Source organism: Acomys russatus, chromosome 12 (genome assembly GCF_903995435.1).
Source record: "Acomys russatus chromosome 12, mAcoRus1.1, whole genome shotgun sequence".
Classification (NCBI taxonomy): Eukaryota; Metazoa; Chordata; class Mammalia; order Rodentia; family Muridae; genus Acomys; species Acomys russatus.
The window spans coordinates 55,457,587-55,474,621 of NC_067148.1; the positions used below are offsets into that span (position 1 = coordinate 55,457,587).

The following is a 17,035-nucleotide window of genomic DNA, read 5'->3' on the forward strand; positions in this document are numbered from 1 at the left end:
TCCAGTTTAAAATGGAATACAGAAATAAACAGAAAATTCTCAAAAGAAGAAACTCAAATGGCTCCGAAATGCTCAACATCCTTAGCCATCAGGGAAATGCAAATCAAAACGACTTTGTGATTTGAACTTACACCTGTCAGGATGGCTAAGCTCAATAAGACAATGACAGCTCATGCTGGCATGGATGTGGAGGAAGAGGAGCACTCCTCCACTGGGTGGGAGTCCAGACTTGTCCAGCCCCTATGGAAATCAGTGTGTGCGTTCTTCAGGAAGATGGGATTCTAACCGCCTCAAGATCCAGTTATACCACCCTTGAGCATATACCCAAAAGATGCTTCATCCTGCCACGGAGACATTTGCTCAGCTATACTCATTTTTTGCACTATTCATAATAGCCAGCAATTGGAGATTCCCTAGCTGTCCCTTAACAGAAAAATGGATAAAGAAAACATGGCACACCCACACATTTACACACAGCCATTAAAAAAATGAAACCATGAAATTTGTAGATAAATGGATAGAAATAGAAAAAAAAAATCATCGCGGGTGAGGTAACTCAGACCCAGTAAGTGACATGTTTGCATATATGATGAAAATATTAGCTGTTAAGTCAATGATACCCAAGCTCTACAGTCCGTGGAACCAGAGTATGGGTACAGAGTAAGAGACTAGGGGGGGCGGATGGCTCTCATTGGGAAACGGAAATAGAATAGATAGTTATGGATGGGTGGGAGGGCTCTGGAACATAGGATCAAGTGGGAAAGGGGAGCAGAGAGAGGAATGAGGGAGGGAATATGGGGAGAGACAGCTAGAACTAAGGGCCATTTGAGGGTAGTATGGAAACACGATACCGCTGAAGCTCCCTTAAACATGTACGCATGTGAAGGTGATCTAAGTGAAGGTGCCAAACAACAGGGGGTACAGATTCCCAGCTAGCCATCTCTTGTCACCAAATGGAAGCTTCCAGTGTGGAGATTGGGTTGCATCTAATTGAGCTGTTGGACAAAGGGGCACCACGGCATCCCCAAACAACCCAAGACTTTAATTGCTCTCTACACACTGACAGCAAGGCCCCGTTGCTGAAGACAACACCTACACCAGTCACTGAATATGGAGAGGCTGAGATTCACCCCTACATGCCAGCATCGTTGGTACAGGGAAGGTACTCTGCACACTACAAGCATAAGGATAAACACCAACCCAGCTACAAACCAATTGATAGACAATGGTGTTCTGTCTACATGGTATGCTAGGACATCGGTGTCACAAAGCTTGTAAGAGTAATGAGCCAACCAATATCTGATTTGACTTAAGGCCCTGTCCATGAAATGGAACCCATACCCAACACTGCGTGGGTGACCACTAACCTGAGAGTAGCTAGCCAGAGACCTAGGGAAAACCCAAATACTATTGCTCTAATTTTTTTCTTAAGCAGGAATAAAACGGCTCCTAACTATTTTCTGTTGCAGTTATAGATCAGGGCCTTGTTCAGCCACCATCAGAGAAGCTTCCTCCTACAGCGGGTAGGAACAAATGCAGAGACCCACAGCCAGACAATACGCGGAGAGTGGGAGACCCTGGACCACTCAGCCCTAAGTAGGATGCCTCCACCAAATCCCTCAGGACACAGGGAATTCTGCAGAAGAGGGCAAAAGAGTACATGTCAAAGGAGATGGAGGACCCAAGACTACAAGGCCCTCTAAATCAACATGATCAGAGCTCCTGTGAACTCACAGAGACTGAGGCGGCATGCACAGGGTCTGCACTGCCTACATGAGGCCCTTTACGTATGTCTTATGGACACCTGTCTATTGGTTTTATGGGTTTCCTGACTGTGAACAAGTGGGTCTCTGATGCCTGTGCCTTCTCTTGGGTTCTTCTCTTCTGTTTGTTTTGTCCAATTCCATTTTTTTTTTGTCATTTTGTTTTATCATTTATATTTTCTTTTAAAAAGATTACTTAATTAATAGGTGGCAACTACTAGACAGCAGGAGCTGCTGGTTGCTGACACCATCACCACTAGGTACTTAGGAGTTGCCTCTCTGGTCATAAAAGAGATTTTGAGCAGAGTCTGGTACCGAACAGGCAGAGTCCAAGTTCCCTATGGAGCTGAGGCAGGGGGCTCACTTCGGCACAGAAGTGCAAGCACTCTCAGCTTTGACTCTAGCATACCAAAAGCCGATCACCAACCAACAACAAAATGGCCTTGAAGGTTCAAGTAAGAGCAGCACCTTCCAGCAGGCTGCCTCTGCTGTGAACTGAGACCCTCAAAACATACTCACCAAAGGTAGAGGCTCAGCAATGAGGTGCTTGAGGTTAACCGTGAGAAACAAGAAGAAATGCTCTGAGGCGATACACATACAATTCATATCCAAAATCAACATAGAATTTCCTAAGCACACACATGTGTGTAGATATGAAGGGGGGATTCACCTGATACAAATTTAAGGCAGTACGTTCAATGTTTCTACAACAACTGAAACACTTTTTGAAAGTTGTTTTGAACTTGCATTTTAAACTATGAGTTTGCGTGTGTTTGTGCACGAGCACATGCAAGTGCATACATGAGTGAACTGCTCACAGAGGCCAGAAGAGAGTTGTAGCTGGAGCCACCAGCTGTGAGCTGCTACATGGGTGATGGGAACCAAAGTCCGGGTCTCTGTAAGAACAGTAGTATGTGCTCTTAACCACGGAGCCATCTCTTTAGCTATGAAGCTTACTTTTCAAAGAGCCGTTTCCTAGCTCTCTCTTAGTAAGGGCTATGTAAGTATGAGCTTCATCAGCCATGTTTTTTGAGGTTACATCCAGCATACAACGGTCAGTGCAAACCACAACCGTGAAGTAGGTTGGGTTCGAGTTAGCAAGAATCAGGCTGCAAGGAGGCTGCCAAGCGAGCAGCTATGGACCAGTGCCTTCATCCTCAGTTATAAACACCTGAGTATGAACAGCTTCACTGTGAAGCTTCCAGAACACAAAGAGGCCTTAGAACGTGTCAAAGGCTCAGGTCCACCTTCCAGGGGCTTCTCGAACATAGCTCTTAGAATCCCACGGAAAGGTTTGCTCTCGTCAGCTGCTGCCATCTCGCTAAGCTTTTACACACTTCCTAGTCAGAGTCTTTAGTAAGGAAGCGCCAAAATCTAAACAGTATTTTTGTCTCTTTGTGTTTTTTTTTTTTTAATCAAACAGGCACCCTTTTATTAAAGAGCAAGAATTGCTTTGTTGGAGCACTGCAGGTGTGTGTAGATTATAGCAGCAGCCACAGCAATGCCTGCTAACCCCAGCAGCAGCCGCAGCGATGCCTGCTAACCCAAGTGTCCAGGCCCAGAAAAAGATTGAGGTCAGAGAAAAAAATAACATGGAGACATCAGCCACACTTCTGGAAAACGGAAACAGACCAGGGTGAGGATTTGATCTGCAGACAGGACATGTTGGCTTTTTTTTTTTTTTATCAAACGCAACTGAATATGTTGAAAATGCCCTGTTTATTAAGCCAGGGTTGGCTTCCTTCAGGGTACTGAACTTTTTTTTTTTTTTTTTTTAAAGAAAGCCTGGTTTAAACCTTTACTGATGGATTGGCTGGTTGGCTGACTGACTGATTAGCTGAAGCGCTTGTACAGCCCAGACATCCTTTGTGCTTTACTTGCTCTTCTAGTTTCCCACAGTCATGACGAGGCACCCAAACCAGCTCACAGTTGGAGGCCCTGACTCAGAAAGGCGGGGAAATTTTTCCTGAAGTCACACAGTATTTAGCAGAACTGGAATGCAATCTGGTCCCTTTCCCTTCCGAGTGTGAGCTCTTGTCATGTCACTAAACCGTCAGGTGTAAATAGGTTTATAACATGTACTGCACGTGTAGACACGTGTACATATAATACATGAGACACAAGTATTACAGGCTTTCTTCACTGCAGTGTCCTAGAGCATGGAGCATGAGGTACAGAAAACAGTGACAGGACTGTGAGAGCCAGTAGACAGCTACTTATGTACTTAAGCCATAGAGAAAGATTTTAGTAGACACATGGAGACATAAATGGGGCAAAGAGGATGTTTGTGGTGATTTTAATAAATTTTAGGTGGGCTCTGATCAGCTTGTTTGTGTGCAAATTATTCAGGAGGTAAAGGCCAATTAGGAGATAGCCCAGGAAACAATGGTTCTGTCCATCCCTTGTTAAGGGGGTGTGTGGGAGATAGACTGAGAAGTGAGCCCCCAGGCTTCCTAAGACCTGGTGGGCAGGGTGAATCCCTTCTCGCCCTATGGTTTCGGGTTTGTAACCGCGGACTGCTTCCAGAGTGCCGGGTTAAAGTCAGCTCCACCACACCTGACATATGACATAATTTCAACACCATAAAAGTTAAACTGACAACTGCCAGGGGCCAAATCTGTCCTCCCACCTGTTTCAGCTTTGTTATCAAGCCCAGGATAGTCTTTAATAGCTTTCAACGGTGGGAGAAAAGCCGAGATAGCACCAGCATTTTGTGATGGAGAAGGATGATATGTCTAATTTCCACATCACGAACAAAGTTTTATTGGATGGCAGCCGGGCTCCTGGATTTACATTTTGATTTTGGCTGTTCTCAGACAACAACCTCACAGCTGACTGGTTGCCACAGAGACCGTCTGGGCTGCAAAGCCTGAAATATTTACTCTCTGTTTTTGGAGACTTTCCTGCTTGGCTTTCCAACACACTGTCATTACTCTGGTTAACAGGAGAGCACATGTCAAAAGCAATGCTTTGTCACAGCTAAAGACAGCATGCCTGCTACTCGGGGAATGGCGGGTAGAAACTCCACTTCCCTGGCTTTCAATGACGCTGCAGAGGTGTTATTTTAAAAGCCCACTGTGGCTTGGAATATCATAACCAAGTTTTTAATACACATAATTGCAAGCTGCCAAAGCCAAACAATAAATGCTAATTACTTTACAGACCGTCCCGCACACTGTACAAAATAAAACAAAATCCAGTGCAGAAATCAAATTTTTCCCTCTATAAAAAGAACTCCTGAGAACAATCTAGTACTTTAATGTCCCACCCCCAGGTCCCATTTCCATCTGTACTCCCTGCGTCAGGTGGTTTGGAGTGCGTGCTTTTGTCTGCTTGCTGCTCTAGTTTCATTCTGTTGCTGCGGAGAAGCGCTCTGACAAAAGCCTGACCCTGACTCCGGAGAGTGTAAAGAGTTTCATTTCCACTTAGTCTTGCAGGTCACAGCCCATCACTGAGTCAGGGCAGGAACTTGAAGCGGACACATCTTAGTTAAGGTTACTGTGGCTGTGATGAAACGCCATGACCAAAAGCAACTTGTGGGGGAGGAAAGGGTTTATTTGACTCACGTTTCCACATCTGTAGTCCATCACAGAAGGAAGTCAGGACAGAAACTAAAGAGGGCAGGAACCTGGAGGCGGGAGCTGATGCAGAGGCCTTGGAGGGGTGCTGCTTACTGGTTTGCTCAGCCTGCTTTCTTACAGAACCCAGGACCACCCACGCAGGGATGGCACCACCCACAATGGGCTGGGCTCTGCTCCATTACTCACTAATTTAAAAAATGCCCTACAGGCTTGCCTTCAGTCGGATCCAATGGAAGCAGTTTCTTAATTGAGGTTACCTCTTCTAGGAGGATTAGCGCCTGTCATGACATAACTTTGTCCAGCACAAGGAGCCATGGAGGAATAGCTTTTCTGACCCCTCCCTTCAGGCTCACCGGTGAGCTAGCTTTTACACAGTCCAATACTACCTGCCCAGGAATGGTAACCACCAGTATGCTGGGCCCTCCAACATCAATTAACAATCAAGATAAATCCCCCACAGACACGCAAAGACCCATGTGATCAACTATTTTCCTTCTTATTAGAGGCTTCTTCCCTTACAGCTGACTCTAGGCTGTGCCAAGTTGACAATTAAGAATAACTAGGACATTTGGTTTTTAACAAAACACACATTTTATGTATAAGGGCACATCCCAGTTTGGGTCTCGGTGGCTGTGAATAAAAAAAAAAAAACTATGACAGAATGCGACTTGGGTGTGGGTTTATTTGGTTTCTATATCCCAACCAAGTCTATCACTGAAGGAAGCCACGGCAGGAACTTAAGGCAGGAAGCTAGAGGCAGGAACTAAAGCAGAGACATGCTTGTGAACTCACTTCCCATGGCTTGCTCAGCTTGCTTTCTTATAACCTGCCCAGGGGTGGCCGTGCCTGCAGATGGCTGTGTCATCCCATATTAATCTTCCATCAAGAGAACGCTGATAGGCACGCCCACAGCCATCAAGAGAACGCTGATAGGCACGCCCACAGGGCGATGTGGTAGAGGCAATTCCTCACTAGAGAGGTGCTATCTCGAGGCAAGCCTCCTTTGTGTCAAACAGACAAAAACCAGCCAGCGTCGGGTGTTGTATGTGTGTGTGTGTGTGTGTGTGTGTATCTGTTTCTGCGTGTACACCGGTGTGCACATACATCTGGAGGCTGGCGGTCAGTACCAAGTGTAAATCCATCCCTACTTTATTTTCGGAGACAAGGTTTCCAGCAGAACCTACAGGCCAGGAACTTGGCTAGATGCTGGACAGTAAGCCCCAGCACCCCCATCGCTCTCTCCCCAGGGATGTCACCACGGCGTTTGGCTGGTTACTTGGATGCTGGGGATCTGAATTTGTGGCAAGGAAGTTATAGCCAGCCATATTCCCAGCCCCCCCAAAAAAATTTAGAATAAAAGAATGTCCTTATCCTCTGGCCCTTCCTACACTGCGATTACGTAACAAAATCAGAAAGCTGTCCTTATTGCAGAATAATTTTATCGCAATATTTAAATTTATACCCTTTGTTTCTTGGGATTCGATTAAGGCAAAATATAATCCATCTTTGTTATTCAGCAACTCTTTGTATGTGAATCTGCAGCCTCCTAAAATGTATATGTAATTCTCAGATCCATCCTTAACAACACTGTAATGGTCATTTGTGGACATGCAGGGAGCAGCAAAGCCTGAAAAGCCTAATACACAAAGTCCTAGCTGAGGTTAAAAAACAGGGTTTACCCAGGCAAGAAGAGTAACGTTGTTATAGGTTCAGGGTTAAGGAAATAATGTAAACTAACACAGCATCATCTTCACACCTAATCGGTTATAAAGCAAGGTCATGAATTGATGGCTGGCCAAATACACTGTGACTAGAGGCCCCTGGGACCCACAGAAGCAATGGTACAGTGCCAGAAATCTACCATAGCCCTTGGGTCTATACCCACAAACTCAATTGTGGATGGAAAATGTTTACACACACACACACACACACACACACACACACACACACACAAAATCTAGGTCTGTATGAGACACACCCCGACTTATGCCCCTGTCTTCATTCCATGTGAGACTGGGTGCACTGAGGGTGGTACAGCCCTGTGCTGCTTTCATCCCCCAAATCATAGTAAAACGTCTATTTACATAGCACTGTGGTAGTGATTATAAGTAATCCAGACAGGATTTAAAGATTAAGACCACAGGAGGATTTGCCTGGGTTGTATGCAAATATGATACCATTTTAAAGAAAGAACTTGGGCCTTCACGGATCTGCGTATATGCAGAAGGGGGTGGCCAGTGTCCTGGACCTAATGCCTCAGGGAGGTGACCTCAACACTAGTTGAGTGCTCTGACTGAGGAACCTTACCGTGGCGCAGATTGAGAATTCCCTGTGTCGGGGATTTCTCTAGATACTTGCATGTATCATCAGGCTCTTCTGATAGCTCAGACGTCTATAAGCCTGAGACAGACTCCACAGTGAGTCATTGTCTCCACTGACATCACAGAAAACAGGCGCTGGTTCCCACAGTCTTTGGGGATCTTGGGGACAGCCACTTGCTGTTAGATAGGGCTGAGGCACTGGATGTGTTCCCCTTTGCCTTCCAAATGCCCTTCTGGCCATTAGCCCTTGTGTAGCTGGTGTCAATTCCTCCCCTAGGGTGTGTCTGCCAAAGAAGAAGGGAGCTGCTGGACCCTGAAGGCTCCTTTATCCTCCCTGCTTATGCGAGGACCCAAATCAGTCCATCCTTCTGACTGGGCTTCCTCACCAACACCAAGAAAACGTTCAGATGCAAATCAGGTGTCAATTCCCCAGACACTCAGTTAAAATCTGTCCACATGTCATTGACTGTTTTAATGTAAATAAAAACCAAGGGTGGGTCCTATTCATTTTTAATAAATTCTATTGTTTTTCCGAGTGAGTTAAAGAGAGAAATGTAAGGGCTGGAGAGATGAGTGGGCACCGTTCTGACAGAGGACCAGAACTTAGTCCCCAGTGTACGTCAGGAAGCTCACAATTGCCTACAACTCCAGCTCCAAAACATTTGACAATATCTGGCCCCAAAAGTCACCGCCACTCACCCACTCACACACACACATGCACAAACACAGAGTTTTAAAATAAAATAAGTCTTTGAAAAATTAGAGAAGTAGAAACCCAAGTCATGGAACATTCTGTAGCATAACAAAACAAAACAAAAACCCCACCAAAAAACCCCAAAAAACAAAAAACAAACCAAAACAAACAAACAAACAAAAAAACCACCAAACAAACAAAACCAAAAAAACAAAAACCAAACAAACAAACAACAAAAACACAAACCAAAAACCCTATTATATTAAGAAATAGGAAAGGAAAGAAAAAAGAAAAGAAAAGACCTAGAAGGCTGCCATAGCTTAGCCATGGAGTGCTTGCTTGGCACCCACAAAGGCCTTGATTCCATCTACATCACAAAAAAGGAGTGGGCTAATTCTTTTTTTCAGGCGGCACACACCTGTAATCCCAGCATTCATGAGACTAAGGCATCCTAGGCTATACAATAATGCCCAATTTCAAGCCATAACAGGAACAAAACAAAAAATACAAAAAAGGAAGACAACGGAGTTAATTATTCCAGGGTCCAGCTCTTGTGGTGCTGAAAATATGATGATGCTTTTGTTACACAGAGACACTCAAAGGACAGCCACATTTCAATGGAACTAATCATTGGTGCTGTGGAATGCTCTTTATTCCTTTAACTGATTGATCACCATGCTGGAGTAAGCCAACCCAGGGCCTCGCTCATGCTAGGCACGTGTTACAGCACTAAGCCATACCTGTAGCATCCACATGTACTCCTGAACAACTGCTCCAGGCTTTCCTGACAATGAACATGCCTTTCCGTGTGTGTGTGTGTGTGTGTGTGTGTGTGTGTGTGTGTGTGCTGTCTTTCCCTTGAGAAGACTATGATACGATCACAGCTCATCTCCTTCTTATATACAGCAGGATACAAGAAAATTAAAGCAGAAAACAAGACAAAAACAGGAAATTACAAGAGGCAGTTCTGATAAGCAAGCAGCAGCATCCGCAGCCACCAACTAGAGGTGTGAGAGTTGCCTGCAACAGAAGAGGGGCCTATCTTTCATCGTCAAATACAAGTCGAGAATGAGATTTAGAGACGTGGCAAGTTTTTAAAAAATGAAGAGACATGCTGTGAAGATTAAAAGACCATCACACAAATTACAAAACCTCCTGAATGCTGGTCCAAGCCAATAATAAAGTGAGAGCCTCCTGGGTCCCCACTGGTTTCTTAAACCAGGCCGTACATCTTGTAAAAGCGCAGAACGCTGGGTCTGGGCAGATGCCTAGGCTTGTGTTGACGCAGAAGGGAGAGTTAAACTTCACTGTCACATCAAATCTCTCAGTTGTCCCAAAGGCAGGAAGTGACTTAATTGTCCTGCTCTTAGAGGAAAGGCCACAGGGCTTTAGTGAGGAGGGGGGTATGTGCTGTTTTTCAGGTACAAGTCAAATGCACAATTCCCAAGCATGCTTCAGAGAACAACAGACTCATGAGCCGCTCTGCAGAAGCCAGAGCTGATGCCAGACTCCAGCTGGGCGCGCACACCTGTCCTGTCCCCTCCTGGAGACTCAGAAACACACCTGGATCCCAAGACAGGCCACAGAACAAGACTTAGCTCACCTGTAACTAAATCTTATCCACCAACCCATGCCTCCTGCAGCTGCTCCATCGACAGAGCCCAATCCTGAGGACCCTTGCATCTAGGCTGCTGGGGACTTACAAACTTTTTGAGAGAAAACGTGTGGGCTGGTGGCAAACAGAGCATAGAAGCCCTGGCAGCTGTGCAGGGAACACCAGTTGACACTAAATGTGACGAGGTGGGGTACGATCAAAGCATCCTTATTCCCCCAAGCCCTCATTTACCTGCAAAGCCATCAGCTGGCAAAGGGTAAATCTTGGTTTAGCCTCCCCCACTTACAGATGCCTTTGTGTCCTTGATACACAAAGAATTTAAAATAAGGCCCGGATGCATCTCTTGTGGATCTCTTCTGCGGGGGTTGGGAGTGGGTGGGGCGGGGGGGTGTTGACTATGACACCTACTGATCCAACAGGGAGGGGAACCGCCACTTGCTCTCCTATTTGTTAGCTTTTCATCCCCGTTCTCCCCTGTTTATGGATGGATCTCCCAGTCAGTCCCTCTGAGGGAGCAGCCTGGGGAAGGGCTTCCCAGGCTCCCTGCAGTGCTCCTCTTTACAAAGCTTACAGGGAGCATCCGCCTTTGGCCTCCAACTAAAGTCAGAATCACTGGCTTCAGCAGAGAGTCAGATTCTGGCGGCTCAGGGGCCATGCGCATGATCAGAGAGAACTCAGAGAAATCGATTGGCACCAGGGCTGCTGGAGCGTCTGAAACATGTGGGAGAAGAGAGGGCGGAGGGGGCGGAATCAAAGGGAGAATGGTTTCCTTTTTATCAGGACAATGAGGCAAAGGAGCTGGATGTGAAAGTAGAATAATCTTCAGAAGGCAAGAAGTCAATGTCTGCATCCCCGGAACACAGGTGCCCCCAGGCAGGGAGTAGCCTGCACTTCCACACAGCTCCTGAGCCCCAGCAGGGCAGCTTTGAGGAGCAACAATTAGGCCAAACATTAATTACAGAATTAAATACGTGTTAATCACCAAATACTTGACAATTTGTGTTTTAAGGAGCCATAATTAACCTGCAATTAGCCGTATTCTGTGCAGGTTACCATTGCGAGTGTACCTGCAGACTGCTTTCCCATAAATAGCAAGAGCTACACAGAATGACTGCTGTAGAGGAAGGCTTAACCCTGAGAAAACGTGTTTCAAAGCTTGGCAACTGTGCACCGAAGGCCACATTAGAGGAGGACAATGAACAGCAAGCCGTGCCCAAGAAGACCGGTGAGGCTTAGCCAGAGCATGGAGGCACAGGGGTCTAGAGTTGGCCAGGATCAAAGGCAACACTTGTATTTTACAGCCAATTCAAAGTGAGAAATGGGCACCCTTAACAGACCTGGGTGCTAAGGGGAAAAGTGGAATCTAATGGGCCTAGTGCCGTTCCCACGCGCATCCTAAGAAACGGCCCATCACTATGGAGTCCAGTGTCCTGGATAGGGCAGAATTCAATGGGATGAAGGCTCGCCTTGGACTCCTGCAAAACATTGGTTCAGGAACATTCTTAGGGAAAAAAAAAACCACAGGAGCAGAGGGATAGCTCAGTAGAAAACTGTGTTTGTCAAGACCCCTGAGCGCGTGCTTGCGCGTGCGCGCGCACACACACACACACACACACACACACGGGGGGGGGGGGGGGAGAGGGAGGGACTGAGGGGGGAGGGAGGATTTCTATGTTTTACCTAATGTCTGAAAAAAGAGTTTGTTTGTTTTTTTTTTTCTGGGTCCCATATGTCACTTAACATCCTTTGACTCCAGGAGCCGCACTTGGGAAGCCCTGAGCAGGTGAGGCACCACCCACTCTGCCTCCTCACTGTCTCCTGAGAGCATCCATGTGGCTCCAGAAGCTCTCACCACTCAGTGAGAAGCTCATCTACCCCAAATGCCCTTTTACTTTCATTTCCACCCTGCACGCTCAGTACACTTAGGCCACAGTGTCTTGTTGAGCCTTGTGAGTTAGCATGGGTGATGGCAACAGCCAGTGGGCCAACCAAAGTGTGTGCTCTTTAACTTCATGTTGGCACTACTCATCACGGTATTAATGGAAGATCCTTTTGAACAGTCCATATATCCATCGAAACTCATGTTTGCTGTGAGATGGGGATGTAGCTCACTGGGAGAGTTCGTGGCTAGCATGCACCACAAAACGAGCGCACAGACAAGCAACAATCTCCATTTACAGGTGTCAAAACAATTCAAGAAACTGTTATGTGAATATACCTTAATACTACAAATATATATATATGTTACTTCTTGTGATCTGGACAAACGCTGCAGCTCCCGCTAGAATGCAGATGCGTGTTGAGGGAGAGTGGCTACCTGTCCCTTTAACAGGGGCTCTCAAGAGTGCAGTCTCCTTTTTTTTTTTTACTTTTATTAATTTATTCTTGTTACATCTCAATGGTTATCCCATCCCTTGTATCCTCCCATTCTTCCCTCCCTCCCATTTTCCCGTTATTCCCCTCCCCTATGACTGTTCCTGAGGGGGATTTCCTCCCCCTGTATATTCTCATAGGGTATCAAGTCTCTTCTTGGTAACCTGCTGTCCTTCCTCTGAGTGCCACCAGGTCTCCTCCTCCAGGGGACATGGTCAAATGTGAGGCACCAGAGTACGTGAGAAAGTCATATCACACTCTCCACTCAACTGTGGAGAATGTTCTGACCATTGGCTAGATCTGGGTAGGGGTTTAAAGTTTACCTCCTGTATTGTCCTTGGCTGGTGCCTTAGTTTGAGCGGGACCCCTGGGCCCAAATCTGCCTATCATAATGTTCTACTTGTAGGTTTCTAGGACCCTCTGGATCCTTCTACTTTGCTATTCTCCCATGCTTCTCTCATATAGAGTCCCAATAGGATGTCCTCCCCTCTGTCCCAGTTTCCTGGTAAGTGAAGGCTTTCGTGGGATGAGTGCAGTCTCCTTTAAGGACTCTTGTCTTCAGCTTTCCGGCCCCAAACAACAGCTTTGTACCCTGAGAACACATCCTTTGGCTATTGGTTGTCTTGCACCGGGTTCCCCAAGAAAGTATCTTATGCGTGCATAATACCACAGCTTCTTCAGTATTTTGAAATTATAACTATTAATCATCACAAATCAGGTTCATATCTTTAGCCCAGTGGATGATTCTATAGAGAAACCTACATAGGCTTTCTCATCCAAAGCAAAGGACCCCCCACCCCCACACACCATGATTCATACTTGTAAAAGCATCGAGAGATAACCACCATCCCTCCTGTGTGCTCGTCTACACCAAGGAAGCCCTAGCTATGGCGGTACCCAGTGGGCATCATCCTGTCTCTTATGAAATTGATCACCTCCACTTTGGATGAGGCTGTGAATGAGGAGATGGGATGGAAGTTATGCTGGGCGGTGGTTTCCCTTTATTCCATCTCTGTTAAAGCAGCCATCTCTTTCCTTGCAGGTAGACAAGATAACTCAAATCTCAGTGGTAGGTTTGAGGCTGATATTTCTGTGTTTACTTATGTCCCCTGCTGAGATCTCCTGTAATGTCCTGGATATACTATCTATTAAATAGTGTGTGTGCCGTTACTAGGGCACTGGCTTCGAATGTTTTCTACCCCTAGGCAGAAAAGAGGGAAATATGTGGAGGTGCTAGCCCCACATGCCTTTGAGATGCTAAAAGTCACCACATTAAAGAACTGCTCAAAGCATGCCGTGATTCTTCATGAAGCAATCAATGCTATGCACTGACAACCATCACTGTGCCACCCCCAATGACAGTGAAACACTAATTTCCAAGGCACTGTTATCAGAAGGTGGGGCCTTTGAAAAGGGATCAGGTTATGAAGATGGTATCTCCATGACAGAATTAGCACCCTTAGGGAGAAGAGGTGCCTGACCTTGGCCTTCCCACACTTGCAGTGTGAGAAGTCAGTGTCTGTGTTTAAGCCGCCCAGTCGATGGTACTGTTGCTGTGGCTCAGGAGACTGTGACAGCAGCAAAGCAGTGGCCTGCAGAAACCCCAAAGCTATGAGACTCGTGTTCTGACATTAGTTGGTAAATCATGCACTGTTCAATAATGTGAGGGAGAGGGAGCCGGGAGGGCTTTGGCCTCTGGATGGTGTCCACCACTGGGAAGGCGGAGTGTTGTAGCAGCAGTAAGCTGTTCAAGAAAATAAGAAGGTGCCGAAAGTGGCAATGGCTCCTATTCCAGCCCCACTCGTGCCCAGTTCACCAACAAAGTCTAGTCCACTTCCCCTTCCTTGTCTCCGGGAGCCTGCCCCTTTCTGAAGAGACATGGAGGAAGCATGGATCTGAGGGAAAGAAAGGAAGTGGGGCTGGGAGCAGTGGAGGGAGGGGAAACTGTGGCAGAGATGTATTGTATGAGAGAAGAATAAATGAAAAAAAATTAATGAAAAAAATGGCACTAGCCTAATAAATAGAACCACCCTATTACAATGTGGTTGAGTGATCATTTGATAAGCCCGGTATCCTAAGATTGCTCATAGCTTAAGTCATTCATTGGACATGCATGGCTCTTTAGCAAAGTATAAAAAAAGGCAAAACAGAAACTCTAATCTTGATTGTAGTCAACGTCACACATCATAGTGAGTCCCTTTAAAAGGTCTTAGGGCTCACGCTAAGATTTTGAAGAGCAGAACTCAGGCCCGCGTGAAGGAGATGAGGACAAAGATGGGCAGGGAGGGACACGTACTGCTCCTGCGCAGTACGTCCCATCGGCCTGAGCTGGGGATGAGCCTACAGTCCGCTCCACAGAAAAGAGGAAATGTGCCTGAGAAAAGGCAGGTCCACAACCATGCTTTAATATACAAGGCTGTTAGCTGCCCAGCCTGGGAGCTCACCCAGGCAGCCCACTGCCTTTGCTTACTGTTAAACACAGAGGGGAGGAGACTGTCCCAAAGGCCACATTGTGAAATTCCATTGCTGACCAGTCACTAATATATTTACATTAAAACAGAGTGTCCATTAATTAGGATATGTTCCATCTTGGAGAAAAAAAAACCTAATTTTTATAAGTAAAAGCAGTAAATGCAAATGGAGAAAATTTACAATCTGATAATGCAAAAAGGAAAAAAATCACTTGTTACCTCATTAGCTATGGAGATGCCACATTTTATGCATTTGTTTTATAACATATTTGGTCTTTATTAGATATTTTTAATATAAAACAGAGTTAAATATATTGTTTTATGCCTGTTTTATTAACTGGCCAACAAAAGTTTAAATACATCACTAAACAGTCTTCTATACATTTTTTCTTTTAGGGTATCTTACGTGTCTGGGTGCTTTGTCTGCATGTACGTATGTGCACCACAAGAGTGTCTGGTACTCAAGGAAGTTACAAGACTGTGCCAGACCCTCTGGAACTGGGGTAAAGGTTGGGCATGGCTGGTTCCAGCCTTCTGCAAAAGCAGTCTTCACTGCTGAGCCACTTCTTCAGACCATAACATGGGTCACTGCTTTTTCCCTAAAACAATATAATCTGGGGTAAACAAGTCTGAATTACTTTTGGTGTCACTCATACAGATGCACTCTAGAAGGTACTCTGGGCCACAGTCACTGTGGCATTGGAAGGTTCGTACACATTCTCTGATGACACTAACACAAAAGCACCGTATACTTGCAGAAATCAGAAGGCACTGTAAGCGTGAAGCATACCTGGTAAAAGTTGGGCCAGAAGGTGCTGATGGCCAGCTCTGCCCTGTGCCACGTGCGGGTCGGGTCTCCAGATAGATTCCAGATGGGACTCCCCAGCGGCCCACTATTCACCTTTACGTAGACGTTGAGCAGCCCAGGAGCAGAGTGGCTCTTGCTGGATACAAAGTAGTGGAAATCAATGCAGTGTGTGTCATTCTCCTTAAGCTGAGGTAAGAGCAGGTGGGCTTTCTGGCCCTGCAGCTTCCCAGATGTGTTCACCAGCATGAAGGAGCCTGTGGAAATGAAAGCAGAGGGTTACAACCCAAAGCTGCAGCTCCTCCCCGCCCCCCCCCCCCCCCCCCCGTGCCCTCTGAAAAGCCACTACCATTATGTGAACTGGCAAAGTAATCACACATGTGTCTCTTAAGCTTAAAAGGAGTCCCCTTTGTCTTTTTGAGAGAGGCTGTGTCCTTCTATGTCACACAGTCTCGTGGGTGCTGGGATTATGAGTGTATGCCGCCACCTGACGTGCTTAAAACTTCAGTTTTCCCCCACCTCTGCCCTTTTGGTTTGTTACCTTCTGCCTCTGTGAAGCCATAACGCATTAACGGGGTCAGTGAAGAAAGGCGCCTCAGACATTACTGCAATAAGCCTACCATAGAACGAGCTTGTACTGGAACCTTTAGAATCATGTCGGTCTGTTAGCCACTGGCCTCCTGGAGCTATTTATAATCAAGTCAATTAGAACCTCACACTTTTAAAGTCCTTTGGCTCCTCAGCGACCCCACCCATTTTTCAGGCATCCAAGGCACATGTGGCTACTGCACTGGGCAAGCTAGACACAAAACAACCTCATTCTCTTCAAGGGTTGCATGGGGCAACACTAGCCATTTCACGCTTTAATGCAGCAGAGCAATCTATAAACAAACTACTACACGACACCAGGAAAGACGTCCATATGCTGTGATTCCTACAGCCAAACAAGAAGACTATCTTTAACAGAATATTGTAAGGACCAAATTAAAAATATGAGCATGGATAGCTTATATTGTTATGTTATATTATAATAACATTATTTTATATAATATATAGTCATGTTATATATGTGTATTTATAATATAAATTCAATTATAATAAATACTCTATTAAATGATAAATATGTTATGAATACTACATTATAAACTGCTCTTAAGGAATCACATGATGGCATGAATGCTGACAGTTAGTGCTGTCAACTAGCTTTAGTACCAGTGCAAGCTGGAACAGGGTCTCAGTTCTAGAACCATCTTATCACCCCTTAGGATGAGTAAAAGAGTCTCCAAGTTTGCAGTCAAGCACTCCAATGTCCCAGATCTATCTGAACAGGCACAAATAACACAAATCCCATCAAAAGCCTGAGAGGGGATGACAGCGCCTACTTTAAATGAGAACACATTTCAAGGATGGGT

At 45.8% G+C, this 17,035-nt stretch overlaps 1 protein-coding gene across 1 annotated transcript in view; it reads right to left on the reverse strand.

Moving 5' to 3' along the window:
- The window catches only part of Ptprm (protein tyrosine phosphatase receptor type M), a 680,548-nt gene that overhangs the window by 404,730 nt on the left and 258,783 nt on the right, over nt 1-17,035 (reverse strand). Inside the window, exon 3 of the mRNA XM_051154461.1 lies at nt 15,609-15,880. Within this exon, the coding sequence (XP_051010418.1) occupies nt 15,609-15,880 (272 nt within the window). The remainder of the gene's footprint in view (nt 1-15,608; nt 15,881-17,035) is intronic.